Below are 21,685 nucleotides of genomic sequence, written 5' to 3'. Positions count from 1 at the left end.
TTCCGGACCACGATCAAGACTTATATAAACTACCCTGAAGAGACACCCCTAATCTTCAACCCATCCCGACAACCAAACCAATTCTTGCAACAAAAACTCCTTACAATTCCAATCATGAAGTCCATCACTGCCATCTTATCCCTCTGCCTCTGGCAAATAGCCAGCGCAACACCCGTCATGCCGCCAAACTCAACAACCATGTACCCCCGAGACCCGCTCTCCAGCAACCCCATCGACCCTCTCGCTCTCCCCCGCGCCATCGCCATCGCCGAAAAGATCCAAGCCGCAACCCGCAAGGCGCGCGCCGGGGGATACAGCAACGCCCTGGCCAGCGACAAACGAGCAGTCCACAACTACACCCTGCCAGGCGCCCACTTTCCCACGCGCGACGCCAGCCTCAAATCTCACTGCAAGCAGAACGGCACCACCTTCGTCGACACCACGTCCTCCGCGTCCCCGCCTACCGCCCACTGCGCCGCGCTGATCGACCAGATCCTGCGCGACAACGACAACCAGACGTGTGTGACGTTCGGGCTCGCGCCCAACAACAACAACAACAACAACAACACCGCGGCGCACGGCAACACGACGACGACGACGACGACGACGACCAACTTGATCGCGGCGTCCGGGAAGTGCGCGTTCAGCGTGACGGTGGACACGGCAGTGGTGGCGAGCACGTTTATCGGGATTGGGGACGTGGTATTTGCTGTGCAGGAGTCGATCCGGCGGTTTTCCAGGGGTGGCAACGGCAACGGCAACGGCAATGGGACTATGCGTGCGGATGTTGATGACTGTGGGAATAGTACTGCGGGTGTCCCGAGGGTGGTGAATGGGACTGCTGCTGCTGATGATGCTAGGGTTGGTGGTGCGGGTGCGTTTGAGTGCGGTGCGAGCGGCACTACGCGTGGGAAGTTTGTGAATTGGGCGCTGGTTCATACTTGATGATATCTTTGGGGTTGGGGTTGTGGTTGTGGTTGTGGGAGGAAGGGATCTAGGGAATATAGCTACGGTATGATTTGCTAGGTCATATTCGCAATAACTAGTTGGTACTGGACTTTCACCCAAATAAATCAGCTTTTACTCTCATATCATATAATACCTAGGTAACTATGAACTTATTGAGTGAAGTTTTCATAATTGTTATAAATAATTTATATATAATCTAGGTACTGTAAGCTACATCGTGTAGCTGAATGGCTTATATCATCGTAAACAAGCACTCTAAACAACCCTCTAACCTAGCGACTAAGCCTTTGGTAGCCCCTATTCTATAAAAGGGGGACATACCGTAAGCCAAATTATACACACTGTTCATACACACTGTCCGCCGATAACCGTCACCAACAGCCTGCATCACCCATCACCGGGTCCGCTTTCATAGGAAACACAATATCCAATCCGAAACCAAGGACCCCGAAAATCACGCAAGAGCAAAGTAAAAATCCACTTCAATAAGTATAACATACCCTAGGTACTCACCATGGCTACGACATCACCCCCTTACCACCCTCGCGTCGGCATAGCGGCCCTGATCCGCGATTCGCAGGGCCGATTTATTATGGGGAAGCGGAAGGGCAGCCACGGCGCAGGTACGTACATATACGGCCGTCCCACGACCGTCCCCCGGCCTTGCTTACACGCACCTACCTCAGCACATAACTACGCGAAATAACACAGGGTTAAGAATGCAAGTAACTCATAATACAAAATAGGTACCTGGCAGTTCCCCGGCGGGCACTTGGAAATGGGGGAGTCGCTGCTGGCGTGCGCGGAGCGCGAGACCCTGGAAGAGACAGGGCTTCGGGTTAAAGCCCTGCGTGTCGCGGCTACGACGAACTCGGTGTTCGACCCGGAGACTAAGCACTATGTCACGGTGTTTGTGGAGTGTCGGAGGGAGAACGAGGATGACCAACCGGAGGTGAGTAACTGAATTGCAGTCCTGCTTTATCTTCTGTTTGTTATCGACTTATTACTCCTGTACTTAATCTGGTTCAATGCTAGAAGCTGACAGTATCGTGGTAGCTCCTGGAACCAGAGAAGTGCGAGAATTGGGACTGGATTAGTTGGGACCAGGTACTCCAGTGGTCTGAGCATCATGATGATGAGGTTACTCCGGAATGGGCGCAGAACAAGTGTTTCATGCCTATTTTAGCCTTGGTAAACGATTATCCGAACTTCGGTTCTTCTACCGAGAAGTAATGATCCTGGGCTGGGATTATCCTACATAGCTGGTAGTCTTAATATTTCTATCATTTCTCGCATTGATACCTCGGGCACTTATATCTTCTATCTTTACGTAGAGAACAAGGCGCGCTACCCTGGTTGATACTATAGTGTACTCTCTATCGCTGCCAACTCCGCCATCTGAGCTTTGATATTCTTCTTAGCCGCATCAGTAGGCTCTATGTAAGGCCGTCTCGGCTTCAACTTCTCCACCGCGCCCTCGATACCCGCCGCCTTTGCCGTATGAATCGCCGCGGCATATTTCGTCGCAGCAATGCCAGCTTTACAGGGCTGCTCTGCCAATGCTGCCTTCTGGTGTAAGGCTAGCGCCTCCTGATACTTTCCTTCCTTGAACAGCTTGTAGATCTGCACAATAGCTTTCGGAAAAACATTGCCGAACGCGGCGATGCATCCCGCGGAGCCGACGCTGAGACCTCCGATTAGGAAATCTGACTGTCCTCCGAAAGTTGCAAAACGCTCCGACGATAATTCGGCAGCAAGACGTGTGATCTTGGCTACAGAGCCGCAGGTTAGCTTCACACCGACAATGTTGCTGTGGGTGTTCGCGAGCTTCGCGATAGTAGCCGAGTCTAAATCCACGCCGTTGCAGACCCCCGGGAAGTTGTACACTACTATGGGGAGAGGGCTCTTGGTAGCGATTTCGGCGTAGAAATTGTCGATTACGGCCGGGGTGGTCGCCTTGCCGAAGTATGCCGGGGGTAAGACAAGTACGTAGTTAGCCCCGGCTTCTGCCGCGTCGGTGATGAATTCCAACACTTGGCGTGTAGAATGTCCACCGCAGCCCGCCATGATGGGGTAAGCCGGTCCGCATGCCTTACGGGCCGTCTGGAGCAGCGTCTTTCGTTCCTCACGGGTGAGAAGAAAAGTCTCGGCATTGGTTCCTAAGATGACTAGACCAGCGAGACCAGTCTTAGAAAGGTATGAATAGTATGTTGCTTGAGACTCCGTGTCTAGATTGTCGGTTTCGGGGTCGAAGAAAGTCACGGCCGGCGCCCAGATGCCGCTAGGAGGAACTTTGGGGAATGACATGGTAAATATAATGTTATAATATAACCTACATGTAGGTATTTATCCTCTACACCAATTCTAGTATACTTGTGAGTTGAATGATTCTGGTAGCGCCTAAATAATATACTAGGTCAGGCGAGGAGCGCGGGGCCATTTGTTGCGCTCGTTCGGTGCATCTAAGCCGATCTCTTGCAACCCTTGGCATTCCGCTGTCGGCATAAGTATAGGCTGGACCCCGAGAACTACTTACCTAGCCAGGTATCCGCTATGCCATACGGGATTAGAAATATTCGAAGGGTATACTCGGCTTAAGTAAATTGAGGTTATATTCACGAGTCTCGTATAGCCTGGCAAACTTAGCTTAACCAACAATTGAACAGACATGAGATAATAGATTGATGTAATCTAGGCTGTTGTCTTAATAACTCTGTATACATATTTAGATCCGGATGACTAGTCCTTTAGCTGGGTTTTATAATGCGAAGATATCGGCGGTGGTATTTCTTGTTTGTTGGGTTGCAGATGGGAGATTCACATTTGACAATCGGTAAAACGGACCGGAATGGGGTAGGGAAATAATCGGGTAATAATCGGCAGACCCTTGCATAAATTAGGTACTTACCTAACACTATGTACTACTATTGGTCACCTGCGTATTGTACCTATGCATGCACAATTGATGCACCGCGAACGAATGCGCCTAGAAGGTACAGCGCGTTGCGTTGCGTTGCGTGCATTCCCTCGAGTCGAGTCAAGTACATCCACTTGGATGCTTACGTCAATTTAACGATGACTTCGGCTTGTACTGGTTACACAGTCAAAACTTCAACTTAGAAACACAAAACCACGATCGATAATTTGTCGCAATAGAGTCCATCCAAAATACCGATATACCTAAATTGCTTATGGGCTGATCAGATTCGCCACTGACTTCTCACCAAGAGAATCATGACGCTACTGACTTGCATATCTCTAGCGGCCAAGTACTGCCGTCGGTAATAATACCTACCTAATGTATAACCAACACAAGATAATGAGGAGATTACTTGGTCGCCAGAATCCCGAATCCCCTAGTGATGGCAACCTCGGTGTCACTAGCTCGCCTGTTCCCCAATCTTACCGACCTAATGCCTCCCAAGACGCAGTATATTCCTCCTCCGTACCCGTAGCTTGTCTCGATAGATCCGCCAATGGTCAAATCGCCGTGTTGGGTGGTCGCCATATCCTCAAAACAATCCGTTTCGATGGTCTTCAAGTTAAGGAGGGTATTGATATCCGTTCCATTATTACCGCGCAATATGCGAACAAGAGCAATGCAAGTTTGGCCTCGGACCAGCTTTCAATAAAAGACGTCAAGTTGGCCTCTAACCATGGCAACGATCTCACCGTCTTTACTGCTTGCGCCAACGGAAAGATATTTATGTACGATGTTAGTCGGTTGGGTTCGGGTGCTGGTCTTGAACCCATCCAAACTAGGGAAGATTCGCGACAGGTGAACACCCTCGATTTCAACCCTCATTGGGGAACCTGGCTGTTATCCGGAGGCCAGGATGGTATGGTGCGCTGCTTCGATGTAAAAGCACCTATACCTTCGCGTAGTGGCCCGACATTTCGGACAATCCAGGCTTTCAGATGTAATGCTGATGGGATTAGCGACGTGAAGTGGTCGCCTAAAGATGGCATGATCTTCGCCTGCGCAACAGATTCCGGCGTCATCTTGAAATGGGACTTTCGGAAACCTTCTGCGCCTTTATTAAAGATCAACGCCCACGATACTCAGAAGGGAGCGTCCTCCATCTCGTGGCATGCGGATGGAGACCATCTGATAAGCGCGGGATTAGATAGCAAGTGCCACGTCTGGGACCTGTCCAAGAATGCCGAGAAAAGGCAAAAGCCCAAGTGGACAATCAATGCCCCCGCTCCCGTCACGAACGTGGCGTGGCGACCGGGTCTCTGGTCCGCCACTGCTCAAGGGCGTCGAGCCGCCCAGGTCGCGGTATCGTACGACGAAGGAGGACACGTTAAGAAGAATGGTATTAGTTCTGTGCATATTTGGGATCTGGCACGCCCGACAATGCCGTATAAGGAAATAGACATATTTGAGAACTCGCCTAGTGCTCTGCTTTGGCACGATCAGGATCTGCTTTGGACAGCAGGACCCGATGGGTTCGCTCAGTGCGACGTTGCATTCGCTCCTAAGGTAATAGACCGCCAACCGCTTTCGAACGTCGCTTTCTCTGCTAGAGGAGAGGCGCTTATGTTCCTCGAGGAGAGAGTACATTTGCCTCGGCCACGCCCGGCAGTAATTTCGCATCAGGGCTTGCCTATATCGTCTTACAGCTCTAGTCCTGCTGGGCAGGTGCTCAGCATTAGTCGTAGTGACTCGGAAGAAGATGTAATCGGCAGCTTTCTCGGCACCAGACGGAATGCGACCGAAAAGCGCCGAGGGAAGAATAAGGTAGCTAATACTCTAAGTACAACACCTCCATCTGGTTCTGGTGTGGAGGACCAAGTTATCCCATTAGACCAAGCGATGAAGATAACGGGCTCATTTAAGCCACACCAAATCATGGCAATTGGCCAAATACCTGCGGCCCCCAAAATGCACGTGTATAGTTATCTATCTCGGCAATACCTTGAGATTCTCAAACAAGATCTTCCATACGCCGAAGGGGATCGGCCCTTGAACGAAAGGGTTGCTGGAATCATCGAAAAGTATGCGCGAGCTTCCGAGAGCATCAGTCAATTTCGACTCGCACAGACGTGGCGAATATTATCTTACGCCATCGGCCTACTCCTGGCCCGCAGGTCTCAATACCACTTAAAACAGCGCCAAGTGCGCCGTGAAAGGTCATTACTAGAAGCCGATAAAGACACCTCGGATATTAAGTTGGCGTTCTTGAAGGCGGATACTTCCCCACGAATAAGAGTCGACGGGGAAGACACTCCGAGAAAGCCACCGTCCGTGTCATCTCTCGAGAGTCGTCACCCCCTGGTGAAGTCGTTACTCGCCGAAGAGATAGATAGCGAATCGAATGTGCCGACGCCCTTGGTCCGGCCTGTTAAAGAAAATGTCAGCGACAACCACGAATACGTTGCGGGGAGGCTGTTGACCCCGGTCTTAGAAATGGACGGCTTCAACCTACCACCTTCTGTCCTTCCAGAGGGTTCCGGTCCGCGGAAGAGACTTAATTCTACTACTCTTTCAACCTTAAGCCAGGATAGCCAGATATCTAGCACGGAAGGATACGATTTCTACGATATAGACGCTCTCGAGCAGATTCCAAGGGCGATTGATGTTCCGAACAAGAGGGAGCCACTAAGTCTTGACTGCGCAGAACCATCATCGCCAAATACACGACGAGGACCCATTAGACACAATTCGGATGAGAGCTATACGCAAATGTTTTCGTTGTCGGATACTAGTAGACAAACATCGGTTCTTACAAGTTCATCTAATAGCAGTGCGCGTATCTCTCAGAGAACGGAACAAATAAGCGGGAGCTTAGGAGAGAGAGATGGGGAATATGGAAGCAGAATCAGAGGTAAACGGATCGAGAGATCTCCTGAAAGTGTGAGATATCCAATACGATATTCAATAGAGAGGCAAGATTCCGGCCTCACGGATGACTTTAAAATATCACAGACGACTACGGACACCATGGATAGTGACCCGCCCCCGGAAATCAATGGCAATTCCTCGAAATATGCAACCAGATTAATCTTAGAAACAAGGCTTGCTCGGGAACGTTCTATGATAGACGAGCCCGAGGACCACCCGTCACCTCATGTCACCGAGACCGACTTTCTCCCATGGCCGGGTGATCCCTCCTATCCACATCCAATTGTGGACGAGGTAAATTCGAAAGTAGTTATCCCGCCTATTAACCCATACGATGTCCTATCGCGTGCTCTAGCCTTCGAGTCGAGACACTCCGCTCTTAACGCATCCGCTATGATTCTCCTCTTGAAACCTCTTGTACCTGACGACGTCATCGATTGCCACCAAGCCGCCGCCATTCTACGACAGTATCACAGACGTCTTATGAGCATGAAGCTATTTGTCGAAGCCACGCTCCTGCGCAATCTTTGCGTTCAAGGATGGCCTAATGGTCTTCCGACCTGGGGCGAAAATTATACCTCGGTCTTTACTCCGGCGCAAGATCGCGTTTCAGCTGCATTTATGTGCTCACAATGCCATAAGCCGCGTGAAATCGACCGTTCCAATACAGCCGGTCCTGGTATATGGAAATGCGAACGTTGTCGTACCGTGATGGCGCCCTGTGCAGTCTGCGGACATCGAGATGCAACAGCCGACGCGCTTCCACCAGTAACGGTTTCGGAAGGCTTAATAGCAATTCCATCTCACCCGTCCGATGAGCCTATACTATCGACGTGGTGGTATTGCCCCGGCTGCTCTCACGGCGGTCACGCAAACTGCCTACAGGATTGGCACGCACCAATTGTTCCGAAAGAAATATCCTGCCCCCCCACCTCTTCCACCCCGTTCGACAATGCCTTCCCAGAAACAAACAGCGACGGCTGCTGCCCCTTCGATGGCTGCGGTCACGCCTGCCTTCCCGGCCGTTGGCGCAATGAAAGCAGCGCCGCGCGCACCGAGGAACTAGGCCGCGTGGTGCGCGAACAAACCCGGAACTCCATCAGCGCCGGCTCTAGCACCGGACTTAAACGCGGCGGCGCTAAGGAGCGAAAAGGCAGCGCCGCTAACGCCTCAAATACGCCATCCAACGCTATTCGCGGCGACGCCATCGAAGTCCCGCAGAGCAGAGCGGTAGAGAGCGTGCGCGAGGCGCTGTCTACGCTTGAGGTCGTTGGGGCTAATGGAGGCGGAGGCAGCGCAAGTGGCGGAAGTAATGGGGGGGGGATATTCGCGGGGATCCTTAGTTCGAGTCCCGGACGCGCTAGTTTGGTCGGGAGCGGGAGCGGGAGCGGTCCCGAACGACGGAAGAGTGTTAAGTTTGCGGGATCGCCGGAGGCGGGGCGGTAATGGGGGTTAGGGTTAGGATTGGGTAGGAGTGTTTGTATAGTGTATAGTGTGTATATATGTATGTATGTACCTACCTATGGAGAGAAGAGATACCAGTTGGTGGGAGCGGAATGGTTGTATTTATATGGTATGGCATTTGCATTAGGGGGGGACGGCGGTTGGCGGTAGCATGAGAGGGAGACCGTGGTTCGTTTATACCCCGGGAGAAGCAAGAGAGTGGATGGAGGAGTGCTAGCTTGGGTGTCTGGAAAGGTTTAGGTACCTGCCTACCTACCTAGGGCAGTGTATGTATGAACCGAATAAGACGGCTAGTTGTATTAATGATAATTTTACTTCACATGCTTTTGTACATAATACAAGAGCGAGGTGAGCCATTGGAATGTAAGGCTGCAATACGAAGCTTCGCCCCTGAGGGTCATATACATTACTACGCCTAAATTCTCTCTTCTACCTCACTCGTACTCCTATTCATTTTCTTTTCTTTTCTTCTTTCAACTTTTCAAGGGGGTATCTAACTTTTTCTCCTCTCTCCTCTCCTCTCCTCTCCTCATATCATCTCTTCACACCTCACCTCACCTCACTTCAAACTCTCACTATTAAGCATGCGCCCTAATATTCTCCCTCATCCCCTTCGTCCTCAAACTAAGCTTCGCACTCTCATCAAACGGCAATCCAATAGTACTACTTTCCGAGGGTATCCCATTTCCATCCACGCTACTGCTTTCCTCTCTGCTAACTACCCGCCCCATCAACTGCTCCCTCTGCTTCGCTCCCCCTAGCGCCTCGCTATCCGCGCTTCCGGGACGACTGCCGGCTGTACTAACACTTGCACCGTCATCTGCCGCCAGCCTTCCCCCCTTAGTCTTCATCCGCCCCGCCCATAGTCCCCGCACCCCGCCGCGTTTGCGCTCGGGCACCTCGTCGCGGCCCGCGCTGCATACGTAGAGTAGATACTTCAGATTAGGCAGGGTGTGCCGTATATCCACGACTTTCAGACCAGCGGCTACGCACAGGGCCTCGACGTCTTTGTTGAGTAGAAACCACGCGTAGTCGAAGCGGTACTGGGCGGTTGAGCCGCCGCGCAGGAATAGCGGAAATTCTCGTTGGGAATCCGGGAGTAACGAGATGTCATCGTGGATGCTGCTGCGGGAGCCGAAGGGAGACAGTTTGTACGGTAACGGGACGGACAGGTAGAATTGCAGCAGGTGCGCTAGGTGCGCTACGTATCCTAGCGCCGCGGATAGCGAATCCTCTATCGAGGAGGACGAGGTCGGGTCGTAGTCTGTGTTGGGCAGGGCGGCGCCACATATGCTAAAAGAAAGGGGCGCGCCGGAGGGGACGGGAACAATGGGGAAAACCCGGGCTAGGTCTTCGCATATACGCCGGCGTTGGCCATGGATGCTTTCCCGCGTAGAAGATAGGAGGGCAAGAGAGGCGGGAAGCTTGGCCTGGGCATGCTTGACGTCCTCGGCAGCTCTAGCCTGCGCGGCGCGGCCTTCGCGGATAGCGGCGCGACGGGCTTCGATCGAGGCTTGGAGATCGGCTTTCCGGGCTTGGGCTGCACGGAGAGTGCGGGTCTGCGAGGCCACGTATTTCGAGGCGAGTTGGGCTGCGTCTTGGGCCTGGGGAACGGCGTCTGGAGGCGAGCGGTCGAGGAGCAAGTTTATCTGCGCAGTGAGGGCTTCGCGTGTAGCCAGGGCGTCTTGGATGGAGTTATCGAGATTTGAGAGTTTCATGAGCGCATTGTAGGATGATGTGGGTAGGGTAGGAGCCTGCTTTGGCTCAGGAGTCTGGCTCGAGAGCTCGAAGGAGTACAGGCCATCGAGGAGTTGGAAGACGAGGCAGTTTGGGGGGAAGTGGTGGTTTCGTAGGGACCCGAGGTAATTCAGGGAACGCAGGTCAACATTTTCGGTCAGTAGCAAAACCCATGATTGCTGCTTCTTGGCCCATATCTTAATTATAAATTGGTGTCTCCTTGTGACTGTCGGTCCAGCTTGCGACAAGTCGAAAAAACGGAAATTGAAGTTCATCGCACGCTCGCCTACTTCGCTGATATAAACAGGTTCCTCGCCATCGTGGCAGTGCAGGGAGAAAAACACATCGGCAGCTCTACTCTCGACGGTGTATTCCAACTGCTTCTGACGGGTGATAGGGCTGATATGAGCGAGGGTCGTGCTACGTCGTCGGGAATTGGGTCGCAGGAGCAGCAAGCTCTCGGAGGAATGGGAATGGTGAAGCTGGGGGGGCTCATCGTGAAGAGCCTGGAGCTTGGTGGAAGGGAGGTCGGCCTCGAGGTCGTCGGTAGCCCTGCCGTGGGGTATGGTAAAGCTCAGATTCCGGAGATAGATACCTTGGAGATGGCGTAGGCGCCGGCTCTGAGGCAGCATTGTGGTTGTGCTGCTTGCTGCGTGGGCAGCGGGCGCATGAGGAAGGTCATGGGTCAGGGTTGAGGGTTGAGGGTTAAGGGTTTGATTTGATAATGACGAATTAATGAATTAATGAATAAAACCCTGGATCATGGAGATTTAATTACGTCCAAGTACTTCGGTATCCTTGTAATAATGCATGCCACCTTCTTGGATTGAGTTATGCTATAAATGAATATTCATGCACTTAATAGTTATTTATCCATGTATCCGAGAAACACTTTAACCAGTACACATTTCTCTTAAGTCAAACCACCCTTACTGGGGCCACCCTAGTGGGGGCCACCCATTTCCCATACAAAATCAACGATTTCGCATATCTGTACTTAATTCAAGGAAATAGATAAAATTATACAGTCTTTGATTTTGAGTATGGTTTTGAATTTTCACCAGGTATAAAATTTTGAAAAAATAGCAGGGCTAATATCTGTGGTAAAATGAATACAAGAGTATACACTAACAATTACATATACAAATTTATATGTAAAGCTGTTAAGGGATATTATTGCTTATAACTTTACCAATTAATATGGTATAAATTTAAAATCTATATAGTTAAATAAAGGACGTTTTAATACAACTTTTAAATTTAGGGCCAATTATATAACTTATTTATTTGAGAAGTTATAAGCGTTTATAAGGTTTTATGGTAATTTGATGAAATTTCCATATAAAATTAAAATTTTTAAATTTTTAAAAATAATATTAAAAATATACTTTACTATTCTACTACCAAAACATTAGATTTTAAATATGATAAAATGTACATAAGCTATTATAATGATCGAAAGGTAAAACATCAGAGGTTACATATTTTTATCTATTTTTTTAATTAATTATAGACATGCGAAGTTGTTGATTTTGTATGGGAAATGGGTGGCCCCAGTAAGGGTGGTTTGACTTAATTCTTGAGCCGGATTGGAGTACCAATCCCAAAGCCGTTCTTTCTTATTCAGGGATCACAATCATCTTTGATGTCTCTTATGGATTATGGGCTATTTCATTGATGTTGACCAAGTTGGCATATAAAAGCCACAGCAACATGATGCAAACAGCATACTCAGACCCGAGTTTTCTTGATTATTTCCTTTTTGCAGTCGAAATTATCAAGGGCATACCTGACATTCACGTCAGAGATATATACTACTGGTTTAACTCCGGCCTTACACCCCTCGGGAACATCCTTCTTCTGTCAGCAGATCTAAATTATGCTCTGAGCTCAGAAATACACCTTATTTCTAGATTTGTAATGGTGTGGCTGGAGGCACTGAAGCAGGCTGGCATTGATCTAGAAACCTATGGCCGACGTGAACGCGAGATTTTGGTCGAAATGAATTATATCATCCTCATTCCTTACCTTGAATGGCGCCTTATCGATTTCAAGTTCGGCCCAAGCCCAGAAGATTGGGAATTTTATTTTGGCGAGCCCATACATGAATATGTCGGCGAATTCTGGAAACTGGTTGAGGATCCACCTCTGCATATTCCGGGGGCTTTGGTCGATGATGATAATCATGATGATGATTAAGATGGCTACGACCTCGACCTTGAGATTTCAAGATAATTGAAGGGAATTCTTATATGAAGCGAACTAGCTATCTAAATGGTAGTGAAGACGGCGACGACTGCGACGACAAGAGTTATTGATAGGCATCTTACACAAGTGTTCAACGAAAAGCACCGAGACAGCTCATGACTAAACAAAAATGTTTCCACCCTTGAGTGTCTTAAGTCATATTCCAATTAACTATCAACAAAGGCTACAATCATGTTTCTCCGGGCTACGATACCGACGATCTCCATCCCTTAGGTTGACGATGACTGCCTGTCTTTGCTAGTCTGCCGACTCCGCTTGCGAACCTTGGGCGGTTTTATCTCTCTCGGGTTCGTCTCGGACTGGACCCGTCGCTTCAGCTTCGTACTTGACACCGGCATCTTAGCTGATTTCCTTACGTCGTTGGCTAAGCTGGATAAAGGAAGGGAAGGGGGGCATACGTACGTTCTCCGCAGATACTCGGCTTGCTCTTCCGGGGATACCTCTTCATCCCACCCCGAAGTCTCGATAACGCTTAACAGCCCACAGAGTTGCTCAGCAGCCGACGAAGTTTCGGGATCCATCGACGGAATAAGGCTCGCGCTTGGGGTTTGGTGTGGCGCCGGGCTTAGGTGTAACGATGATATTATTGAAGTTTTGGTACATTTCGATACTCCGTTCGCTTTCTTGGGACACGGTGGAGGGCTCTCTATTTCAAGATGTGATCCCAGGGCTTCGGCTTTCATTCCTAGGACGAGCCTCTCATGCCCCTGTGGGTCGTGCCGATATCTTGTTAGGGGTGATAGCTCGCGTACCGAGCTTGGTTGTGCATGTTGTTGCATAGCGATGAGGGTATCACAGTTCAATATGCTTGAACCATCCGGGTTGTCGGTCTCAGTAACACTATCATGGCGCCTATGAGATTGCGTTTGCTGAGGACTCAGGTCTGGCCTCGGGTGACTCTGAGATAAGGCTTGAAAGGAAGGGATAGGACAAGTGTAACTACCATAGACGTCAGCTGAAAGGTTTCAGGCATTGTAAATAGGGAATATATATCATGTCTCACAGCATTTGTCCATCATCACTCAAGCTAATGACGGTGTCGCCGGGGGAATGGTCACGGAAGCATCGCTCACTTCGTACGTCGATGTGACTATGTCCTCCAACACCCTCATACTCAATATCATCGAACTCAGCTACCGTCATTTTTATAAGCGGTTCATTGATATAACTGATATATAAGAGTAGTTGGAATGAGGCTAGTTATGTCGAAATATCATAACTAAATGCGACTGCGAGCCACCTTTTAATACTTCCAGCATATTTAACAATATATAAGTAAAAGGGACAATCTTCAACCTAGAATGCGGCTCGAAGACCCTCATGGGATTAGATGCTGATCAAAAGCTTAAGCCGCGACCCAATCTCTTGGGAATAGGTGGGCCGTTCCCTAGTCCAGTTGCCTCTCCACGAGGACCCAGCGGACTGGGTAGCTGGGCGGCAAGCGGAACGGCCCCGGCGTGCAACAGAAAAAAGAAGAGAAATGAACAGACACATAAGACACGGCTGGATGGGGCCCATCCAGTTGGCCACGGTAGAATTATCCCGGTCAGTCACTTTGCATAAATATTGATACAAGGACAGGGTTCAAAAACCCAATCATACCCCTGACGATATGGCAGGCCTCGCGTTAGCGACATGAGATGCGTACCAAGTGGCCGGTACTGCGACCCGATGGACTGGATTCTGTAATTGCGCCGTAGCAACGATTCAGCACATACATACCTACACGACATACTTCCGAGGGCTGCCGACGGCCCCCAGTATTCGCTGCAGATGGCGCAAAGAGCGGTGACACCATCGCGACGTTAGGCAAAAGGCAATGATACGGCTTGCAGCGTCTCTCCATCTCCATACCATGCAAAGATATGTGCAATTGGCAGCGCGGCCATGCATGAACATGTTTCACGGCCAGGTTGCGTAACCAACGCTCGTCGTGGCACACGGTGAATAGCCAGAGACGTGTTGCCTTTTTTTGCCTGGATCGTTTTTATTCATTTTTTTTTTTTTTTACAACGTCGAATTTGAAATATCGATATGTCGTATTAGTTTCGAGGATATTCTGTAGACGATCGTCAGGATTACTTTGACGCCAAGATGCCTTGTTTCCCGCACAATTACCTACTACAGGTAAAGGGGGCAATGGATAAAATAAAGCACGAATACTTCGTAGGCCTCCCCTTCAAGTCCCGACAACTGGGTTACCTACCTACCTACCTACCCATTGTCCCGTGCCCACGGTCCGGGATGCATAGCTTCAGTGCGACATTATCTCTGCCGCATGCCTGCAAATAATTTGCCTCGGGGTAACATGGAAAAGAAAGCCAAGCTGTAACCTAGTTCCCGGAGTGAGTTGCCTGATGTGTTGTCGGTAAGTCCTACATCCATATATGCCTCTAGCAAAAAGTGCAATTCCTATTTCTCCGGTATTATATTCAAGTAGGTACCTACTGTTACTCTTGACCGCACATTCACGCGCGCATGAAATTCAACGCTTCGTTGCCTGATGGCCCATCGGCATCGGGCAGCTTTCCGAAAATCATTTCTTCTCCGAGGATAAAAATAGACGAATCTCGCTTATGGGGGGGCTCAGCGTGTGTTCCGCATGCCTTACTTATCATTGCTTGCGGGTTGCAGCTGAGGAACTTTGTTATAATTGGTTGTCGTTACATACTACTTTGACTAGGTAGTTGACGTAGGTAGCTATCGAATTTACAGGGAAATTATATTGATCACTTGGGTCTGCTGATTTCGTTGAGTAATATATGTAGATGCAGAATGATGTATAACTACGACTAAAATAGTGTAGTTAAATCAAGGCTCGGACCCCTTTTCACCTATGTAGTAACTATGTTCCATCGAAGCCTCGTCAGTAGCTATTCCAAATACCTAATACATAGAATATACTGAGTTTATGAGGGATGAGGCCTCCGACCAAATCAGCATTTTATATCCTTAAAGATTCTAGATTTTAACACGATATCTTATCTCTCTTGACTTATTCATACCGTATCAGCCAACACGTCAGCTGAAAGGCGGATAGTGGCCCGTCCACTGAATTCAAGTGGCTTACTCCTGTATTTATTAGGTAGCCATGTTAGCCACTACAGCTCAAATAAGACCGTGCAGTCTCTCTTTCGTTCGCACGTAGCTTTGCCAAGCTCAGACGTGCAAGACCTCTGGCCCCAGCCTTGGTACGATGAAATAAATTAAGTGTTATCACCTAGACCAATGGTGAATCCGCTCGACCCTCTCTTCTTCATAGCTTTTGTGCTTGTAAACTGGGCCGGTTAGAGAGTCATAGCAATGTAGCTCTCCATTAAGCCTTTTATGTTTCTTAGTTGTGTTTCTGTTCCGATGGAAGTTCAAAGCTACTCTCAGCTCATGATATAAAGATAGGTACCAGGTAAGTATTAAGGTCTGCCCCTGCCCACTATCAGTCAAATCCCTCTTCTACAAATAACAAATATCTATATAGTAACCTTCCTACTCCTAAGATCCCTGGGTACCTATCCAGTCATCAAACTCCAATTACACCCTCAGCAATCAGCAAGATCACTTACTCATCATCTAAGAACCATACCCCTTCCAGGCGACCAGTTGTGGCAAATTATTATTTCATCATGGCTCCTGAACTGGCCCCTGAACAACTCTCAAGCTCACGCCGCGGGTTCTTTCTCATAGTAAATGGTCGTGGCCTCGACGCTCTGCTTTCTGCGCGACCTCGACTGCGTCGCTCTAACCCCCCACGAGAGAAGTGATGGATTAGTCCCTCTATATTTTATTTTTATTATCATCATGTCACCCGTGTTGCTGTCCATTGATTATTGGCTTAAAATAGCGACAGAAGAGCAAGACGCACCCGACCTTCCTACCGAACCTCAACTAGCAGGTATTTTTGGCAGCTGTGTGTATATGTTCTGCAATCCTGTCAACCCATCTACCGAATGGGTCCATGGTGTTATCTGGTGGTTCTGGGCTACGTATTTTGTCGCAAGATGGTAAGTAATTGGGTTGTATATAATCCTTCTTTTTTCCTTTTTCAATTCCTTGCCTACTTTCCCTTTTCCCCCTTGTTTAATATGGCGGTGTTTCGAATATTTAACCCATAGACCATATTTCAAGTCTCGCATTCCTCATCAAAGTTACCATTACTTACCTTAAATCTCGTAGCAAATTCTTCATTCTGAGGTTCCTAGATTATACCAGGGAACACTTGCAGATTTGAGGCAAAGTCGAATTCTGAATATATCTGGGAAATGACAATCCGATTGTGGGAGAAGAAAGTCTTTGGTGGATGTGGAACGCGCGCTTGTAGCTTTGGTATACCTATGGCTATAGCATTCGACATTGAACTACATTCATTATAGGTAAGGGGCGAGGGATCACGGCACATTAGGTACATACATAGGTAGTAGCTATGTGCACGTAAAGACGTAGTGGGTTGAGGTTGTCAAGATTCTAGATGAGACATCTAGAACAAAGGACATGTTCAGTAGGTATAGACTCAGACTCTCGTAGATATATTAGAGTTTCTTGCGGAATAACGAAGTTGTTTCCCTACTGTTTAGTTCCACCTCGTGACAGTTCTATCTATGTAGTAATTTGGCTGCCTCTTTGATAATATATACTGATGACAAGCATGCAAAAGACACCAGCACCAAAATGAACACACCAAATTAAACCTATTCTTGCTTGCACCTTTTAGGCACCACCAGTTTTCCACTACAAAGGTCCTGGAAGACCCGATTCTCACCCCGGGCTTCCCCTGCCGCCAGCTCACCACTGGCCCGGCCCGTCGACCAGCCATAGTGCCAGCACATGCAGCACAAAGCCACGATCACCGCGATGAGGGTGATGAGCGGTAGCACATCACCCCAGCTCGGCCAGTCCTATTGGTGGCGCTGGTTGCTCCAGCCGTCGGACAAGTTATCATTGAGGACATGATGACGATTTTTCTTCTGTTGCCGTTGCTGTTACTACTATTGTCAGCAACTTTGATGAGTCAGTTAATAGCTTGACCTAGCTTGGGTAGATCGTAGATATTTTTATATTTGTCTAAGAACAACGTACCTTGAGAGTAATATTTTGGTGTAATACCTATTATTGATGTATTCTCTGTAGTTGATGTGGCTAGAGCTGTGGCTTTCTAAGGGCTCCCATGTCAGGTCAAGAATACGGCCAGGTAAGCCTCCGAAGTTAACATACCCGACCTGACTCGGCTCATCGAACTCGCTGGGTAATATTGTTGGTGTTGTTGGTGGTATTGTGGTTATACCTGCGCCTGTTTGTGAGAAGCTTGTTGAAGAAAGCATAAAATCACAGAGGCTGAGTAGATTGTTTGGGGCGAATGGAACCTGACTGTCAGGATTCTAGATGAGACATCGAGAACAAAGAACATGTTCAGTATGTATAGACAGACTCTCGTAGATTAGGTAGGCTAGAGTTCCTCGCCGAACAACAAAGTAATTGTCAGGGTTCTAGACAAGACATATGGAACAAAGACCATGTTTAGAATGTATAACTATACATAGATCCACGTACATAGATTAGAGTTCCTCGTGGAACAACATAGTAATTTCCCTATTAATTGGTCCTACCTCGTGACACTGGATAATTATCCTTCTCCTTTTTTTGCGTTTACAAGTTTGAGAAGGAACTGTAGACAACGCTCTTAGTCTGACACAATAACCTAAGGTAGCCTTAAGCGAAGAAAGATCCACCAAGGAAATAGAAGGCACTACAGGGAGACAAATTCCCGAAAAGGAAGCTATGTCATCCGTATATATTAAGTGCAGCTGCATAAATTCAATATTCAATACGAGGAAGGGAAGGAGGGATTCTTCTCTTAACACGATGTTAGAGGTACAATCTATCTCCCCTACCTATACGATGAGGTAAGTAGAGGAAGCGCATCCATGGCGAGTTTAAGCATCTGGGGGTTCTTTCTTCGAGGAAGAATCAAAGATAGAGTTAGAGAAGCCGCTGGTTATGTGGCTCGATCCCAGCTACATACTACCTTAGGTACCTACCTTGTATGTGTGCAACACTAGGTACCTATTCGGCTGCTGTTGCACTGTCCCAAATGTGGTCTGTGCATATATCAAGGCGGTGGGCCTTGGCAGACTAGAGCTATACTAGCTTGGCACTTTCTAAATAGCTTCAATCACTAGATTCAGTCTTTCCCTTTTCTTCATCTTACCCCTTGCGAGCAACAGCTGTCCATATATTTTACACAGCCAGCGAACTACCGTCATTGACCAACCTAAGTAGGTGCTAAGTGCTTAGATACGTAGCCAACTTAGTTGCGAGGTCCGATTATAGAAATGACAGCCCGAGGTCAGAGACTTGTCAAAGTATATTTTCTACCATCAACATCATTCTACCCTTACAACAACGTTAAGTTTATTCTAGTTGCTTATGCACGGTATAATTGTCACATATTTAGTACCCACGCTGTTATTAAGACCGGCTGAACCCGCCTACCCATCGTACATTTTACACGACCACTAATACCCGAATATAGTAGATGCTTGAAGATTATTCATGATATATATTGTACACCTTCGCCAGGATATTAAACGCTGGTGGTATCCACCGTCCTGTCTAAGTCCGGAGGGCAAACTTCCGGGGCAATTTCCATGAAGGAAATAACTAATAGCCAATATCAGTGGCTTGTGAGAGTAGATATAATTACTCAGACTCTCAAATCAAATACATGAGACTATACAGCACGCTTGCCTATGAGGGCATGGATGAGCCTTTATCGACCTGGTCATAGAGGCAATTGAATATATTTTTAATTTAGGTAAACCTACTATTACTCCACGCCAATAAACGCTAAACAAGCATTACATATTCCGAAGTTTCCTACTCCTCTTCACATTATAGGATTTGAAATATTACTTTTGTGGCTGGAGATACCTACTCGTATAATAGACTCGAAACATACTTTCTAGTTTTTTGACGCACCGTATTCTGGTAGGCAATGACTCAGTCAATATGTTGAGAATAAACATTATTGCATAGGTACACAGACACATACTCATATATTTATCGTATTGACTTGAACCCAGGCGAACTCTTTACAGGGTTGGTAGCACTGATCTCTACCCACTACTATGACTAGTATTATCCACCTAAGTAACTTCTATTCCACACTGACGCCTTGTCTGATTCTATTTCCTTCCATATTATGTTGGGTAGTCAAGTTGAGCAAGCTAACGAGAGATTCCACGTCCAAGCAATGCTAAACTTCCCCAATATACCCTCATAACACGGAGGGAGCGCGTGTATATTAGGTTCATCCAGTCAAGCTATTTCCATATGCTCGTGAAAATAATGAACCATGTCCCTCCTATTAGCTGATAGAGTCGTTTATATTTCTACTATTATCAAAGCCTGCCAGTATAGTATACGTAATATACCAAACCTTACCATTGACGACCCGTCTGTTCTCACTAAAGAGACTAAATGAGCCCCCAGAGGCAACCTATAAATTCTTGCCCACCCCCCGGCTTTTCAATCCACTACCTTACCTCTCTATCTATTAGATTCCACAAAGCACTTATAAAGATCTTCTCAACGGAAAATCTGTAAATATCACACAAACACATACACACACATACACAAATCTGCACATATTTTTGTGTAATACTATACCTACTACACTTTCTTCTTCTACAACTCTGCCATCAAGATGTCTCAAAACAACGGAGGAACGCCCCCTGATAGCAGCAACAATAGCAACAACAACAACAGTAATGATAACAACAATGATAACAACAACAACTTCCCCGGCGGGGCCAGCTTCAACTACCCATCGCCACCAAGCCAGCAACAACAGCAGAATACTCAATCTGCACAATCTGATCTCCGGGGACAGCAATCTCACAACATCAACAACATGATCACGCACCTTTTCGACGAGGAGCCTACACCCAACGAGCTGAATAGATTCTACCAGGAAACTTCGGCATCTGCGGCATCCAATACTGATTATCCTCCTACTCATCTTTTGTATTTGTTCGAAAATGTCCGGAACATGCTTCCACCCCTTGTACCCGCCCCACGCGCCAATACCCCCGTTGACGGCCCAGTGGCGCAGACGGAGAGCGAACTTGCTCTTTATAACCACCGCGTTCGTTTAATACGGGAGCTTATCCAAGCTGTGCAGGAATGTGTAAACTCGCGTCCGCATGCTTCACCCCCTCCTGCTTCACCTCCTCATGCTTCGCCTCCCCCGGATTCACCTCCTCCGGATTCATCTTCTTCGGATTCTTCATCTTCTTCCGGTAATTCTTCAGGGGCTTCCTACTATACAGACGACTCAGATCCTCCGGACGATCAAGGTGTACCGGTCCTGTATGCCACGGATTCTCCTTCAGATGATGATGACACGACTTGGACATTTGATATTTTGATACCTGATAGTGATTGGGTCTATTCGGATCATACGGACGACGAAGTCGACCTCTCCAGCACGAAAGGCGAGGCTGACGACGACAGCGTCAGAAGTGAACCTGATATGTTCGACTATCCCTGGGACAGACCCATCTACGAGATAGCAGAGGACATGGCAGCAAGCGTCCCTCGTCTTCCCAGCCGCCCAGCCGTCCGCCTCCCATGGCCACGTAGCCATTCTCTGCACAACTTTAACGCCACACCAGTGCCCCAACCAAGAAAACGCCGGCAAACGATCTAATCTGACGATACTAATAGGGAGAGCTTGGCGGCTGGGCACTTTTTTGGAATTACTTGCGGATATCTACTGGGTTTTCCTTGGATAATGGTCCGCGATGTGGGGAGGGGGGGAGGGTTATTGCGGACCTATACTAGATTGATGGAACTGCTTTGTTTTCACATGTACTCGGTGATACATAGAGTTTACTGTGGCATAGCATTGGGATTTGGTCATGTATTTTTGGAAGTTCTTGGGTTTGAAAAACAACAACAACAACAACAACAACAACGGATATACTGACTGGTTCGCGGAGAACCAATCGTGATGGGTTTACTGGCTTGTGGAGAACTTACAGCGATGGATGTAAGAGTTTGCGGAGGATATATTGCATTGATGAGGGTTGGTGGGTGGCTCAATGCTTCGACACGGACTTGTTTAGGAGATCAATACATTGATGAGGGCTGGCGGGTGGTTCAATGTATTGATAGGATTGGTCGTTTATACAGGGTGTAGATTACGCTAATCGAACCTGTCGCCTGTTTCACGATAACTTTTCCTTCTTATTCTCATGTGACATGCTTGTGTTATCGTGACATTGATGTTGTTTATGTGGCTGTGTCAGCATGCTGCATTATACTAGTACTTCTTGATAATCGACCTAACTACCAACTACATAGGTTATATATAACCAGTTTATAAATTAGCATGCTTACCTAGGT

The 21,685-nt window shown here is 48.0% G+C and overlaps 8 protein-coding genes across 8 annotated transcripts; 5 read left to right on the top strand and 3 right to left on the bottom strand.

Annotated features, from left to right (window-relative positions):
- Positions 1 to 114: 114 nt before the first annotated feature.
- On the top strand, positions 115 to 945 carry F4813DRAFT_391801 (uncharacterized protein; the record flags this gene model as incomplete). The annotated part of the gene is made up of 1 exon (XM_049247209.1): positions 115 to 945. The coding sequence occupies one exon, from the start codon at positions 115 to 117 to the stop codon at positions 943 to 945; it is 831 nt and encodes a 276-aa protein (XP_049097344.1).
- A 452-nt stretch (positions 946 to 1,397) lies between these two features.
- Positions 1,398 to 2,279, top strand: F4813DRAFT_367721 (NUDIX hydrolase domain-like protein). The gene is made up of 3 exons (XM_049244206.1): positions 1,398 to 1,592; positions 1,716 to 1,921; positions 2,026 to 2,279. The coding sequence occupies exons 1-3, from the start codon at positions 1,484 to 1,486 to the stop codon at positions 2,200 to 2,202; spliced, it is 492 nt and encodes a 163-aa protein (XP_049097343.1). The 5' UTR covers positions 1,398 to 1,483; the 3' UTR covers positions 2,203 to 2,279.
- F4813DRAFT_367720 (aldolase) lies at positions 2,280 to 3,769 on the bottom strand. Its single transcript, XM_049244205.1, has one exon. The coding sequence runs from the start codon at positions 3,274 to 3,276 to the stop codon at positions 2,332 to 2,334; it is 945 nt and encodes a 314-aa protein (XP_049097342.1). The 5' UTR covers positions 3,277 to 3,769; the 3' UTR covers positions 2,280 to 2,331.
- Positions 3,770 to 4,067: 298 nt separating this feature from the next.
- On the top strand, positions 4,068 to 8,650 carry F4813DRAFT_367719 (uncharacterized protein). The gene has a single exon (XM_049244204.1). It carries the CDS (start codon positions 4,268 to 4,270, stop codon positions 8,261 to 8,263), a length of 3,996 nt encoding a protein of 1,331 aa, XP_049097341.1. The 5' UTR covers positions 4,068 to 4,267; the 3' UTR covers positions 8,264 to 8,650.
- Positions 8,651 to 10,764, bottom strand: F4813DRAFT_367718 (UV radiation resistance protein and autophagy-related subunit 14-domain-containing protein). Its single transcript, XM_049244203.1, has one exon. The coding sequence runs from the start codon at positions 10,648 to 10,650 to the stop codon at positions 8,860 to 8,862; it is 1,791 nt and encodes a 596-aa protein (XP_049097340.1). The 5' UTR covers positions 10,651 to 10,764; the 3' UTR covers positions 8,651 to 8,859.
- An 846-nt stretch (positions 10,765 to 11,610) lies between these two features.
- On the top strand, positions 11,611 to 12,356 carry F4813DRAFT_180636 (uncharacterized protein). Its single transcript, XM_049239315.1, has one exon. The coding sequence runs from the start codon at positions 11,696 to 11,698 to the stop codon at positions 12,215 to 12,217; it is 522 nt and encodes a 173-aa protein (XP_049097339.1). The 5' UTR covers positions 11,611 to 11,695; the 3' UTR covers positions 12,218 to 12,356.
- A 139-nt stretch (positions 12,357 to 12,495) lies between these two features.
- Positions 12,496 to 13,429, bottom strand: F4813DRAFT_391795 (uncharacterized protein; the record flags this gene model as incomplete). The annotated part of the gene is made up of 2 exons (XM_049247208.1): positions 12,496 to 13,225; positions 13,290 to 13,429. 2 exons carry the CDS (start codon positions 13,427 to 13,429, stop codon positions 12,496 to 12,498), a joined length of 870 nt encoding a protein of 289 aa, XP_049097338.1.
- A 6,553-nt stretch (positions 13,430 to 19,982) lies between these two features.
- F4813DRAFT_391793 (uncharacterized protein) lies at positions 19,983 to 20,987 on the top strand (the record flags this gene model as incomplete). The annotated part of the gene is made up of 1 exon (XM_049247207.1): positions 19,983 to 20,987. One exon carries the CDS (start codon positions 19,983 to 19,985, stop codon positions 20,985 to 20,987), a length of 1,005 nt encoding a protein of 334 aa, XP_049097337.1.
- Between the last annotated feature and the right edge of the window lie 698 nt (positions 20,988 to 21,685).

This window comes from Daldinia decipiens, assembly GCF_022478715.1.
Source record: "Daldinia decipiens strain CBS 113046 unplaced genomic scaffold F4813scaffold_30, whole genome shotgun sequence".
NCBI lineage: Eukaryota > Fungi > Ascomycota > Sordariomycetes > Xylariales > Hypoxylaceae > Daldinia > Daldinia decipiens.
This window is presented reverse-complemented; position numbering and strand designations above follow the sequence as displayed.

Excerpts from the sequence above, each read along its gene's own strand:
- F4813DRAFT_367719 (XM_049244204.1), top strand. The coding sequence starts at position 4,268 with ATGTATAACCAACACAAGATAATGAGGAGATTACTTGGTCGCCAGAAT.
- F4813DRAFT_367720 (XM_049244205.1), bottom strand. The coding sequence starts at position 3,276 with ATGTCATTCCCCAAAGTTCCTCCTAGCGGCATCTGGGCGCCGGCCGTG.
- F4813DRAFT_367718 (XM_049244203.1), bottom strand. The coding sequence starts at position 10,650 with ATGCTGCCTCAGAGCCGGCGCCTACGCCATCTCCAAGGTATCTATCTC.
- F4813DRAFT_180636 (XM_049239315.1), top strand. The coding sequence starts at position 11,696 with ATGTTGACCAAGTTGGCATATAAAAGCCACAGCAACATGATGCAAACA.
- F4813DRAFT_367721 (XM_049244206.1), top strand. The coding sequence starts at position 1,484 with ATGGCTACGACATCACCCCCTTACCACCCTCGCGTCGGCATAGCGGCC. Across the intron at positions 1,593-1,715 it reads GAAGGGCAGCCACGGCGCAG|GTACCTGGCAGTTCCCCGGC; the intron begins GTACGTACATAT and ends AATACAAAATAG. Across the intron at positions 1,922-2,025 it reads ACGAGGATGACCAACCGGAG|CTCCTGGAACCAGAGAAGTG; the intron begins GTGAGTAACTGA and ends GTATCGTGGTAG.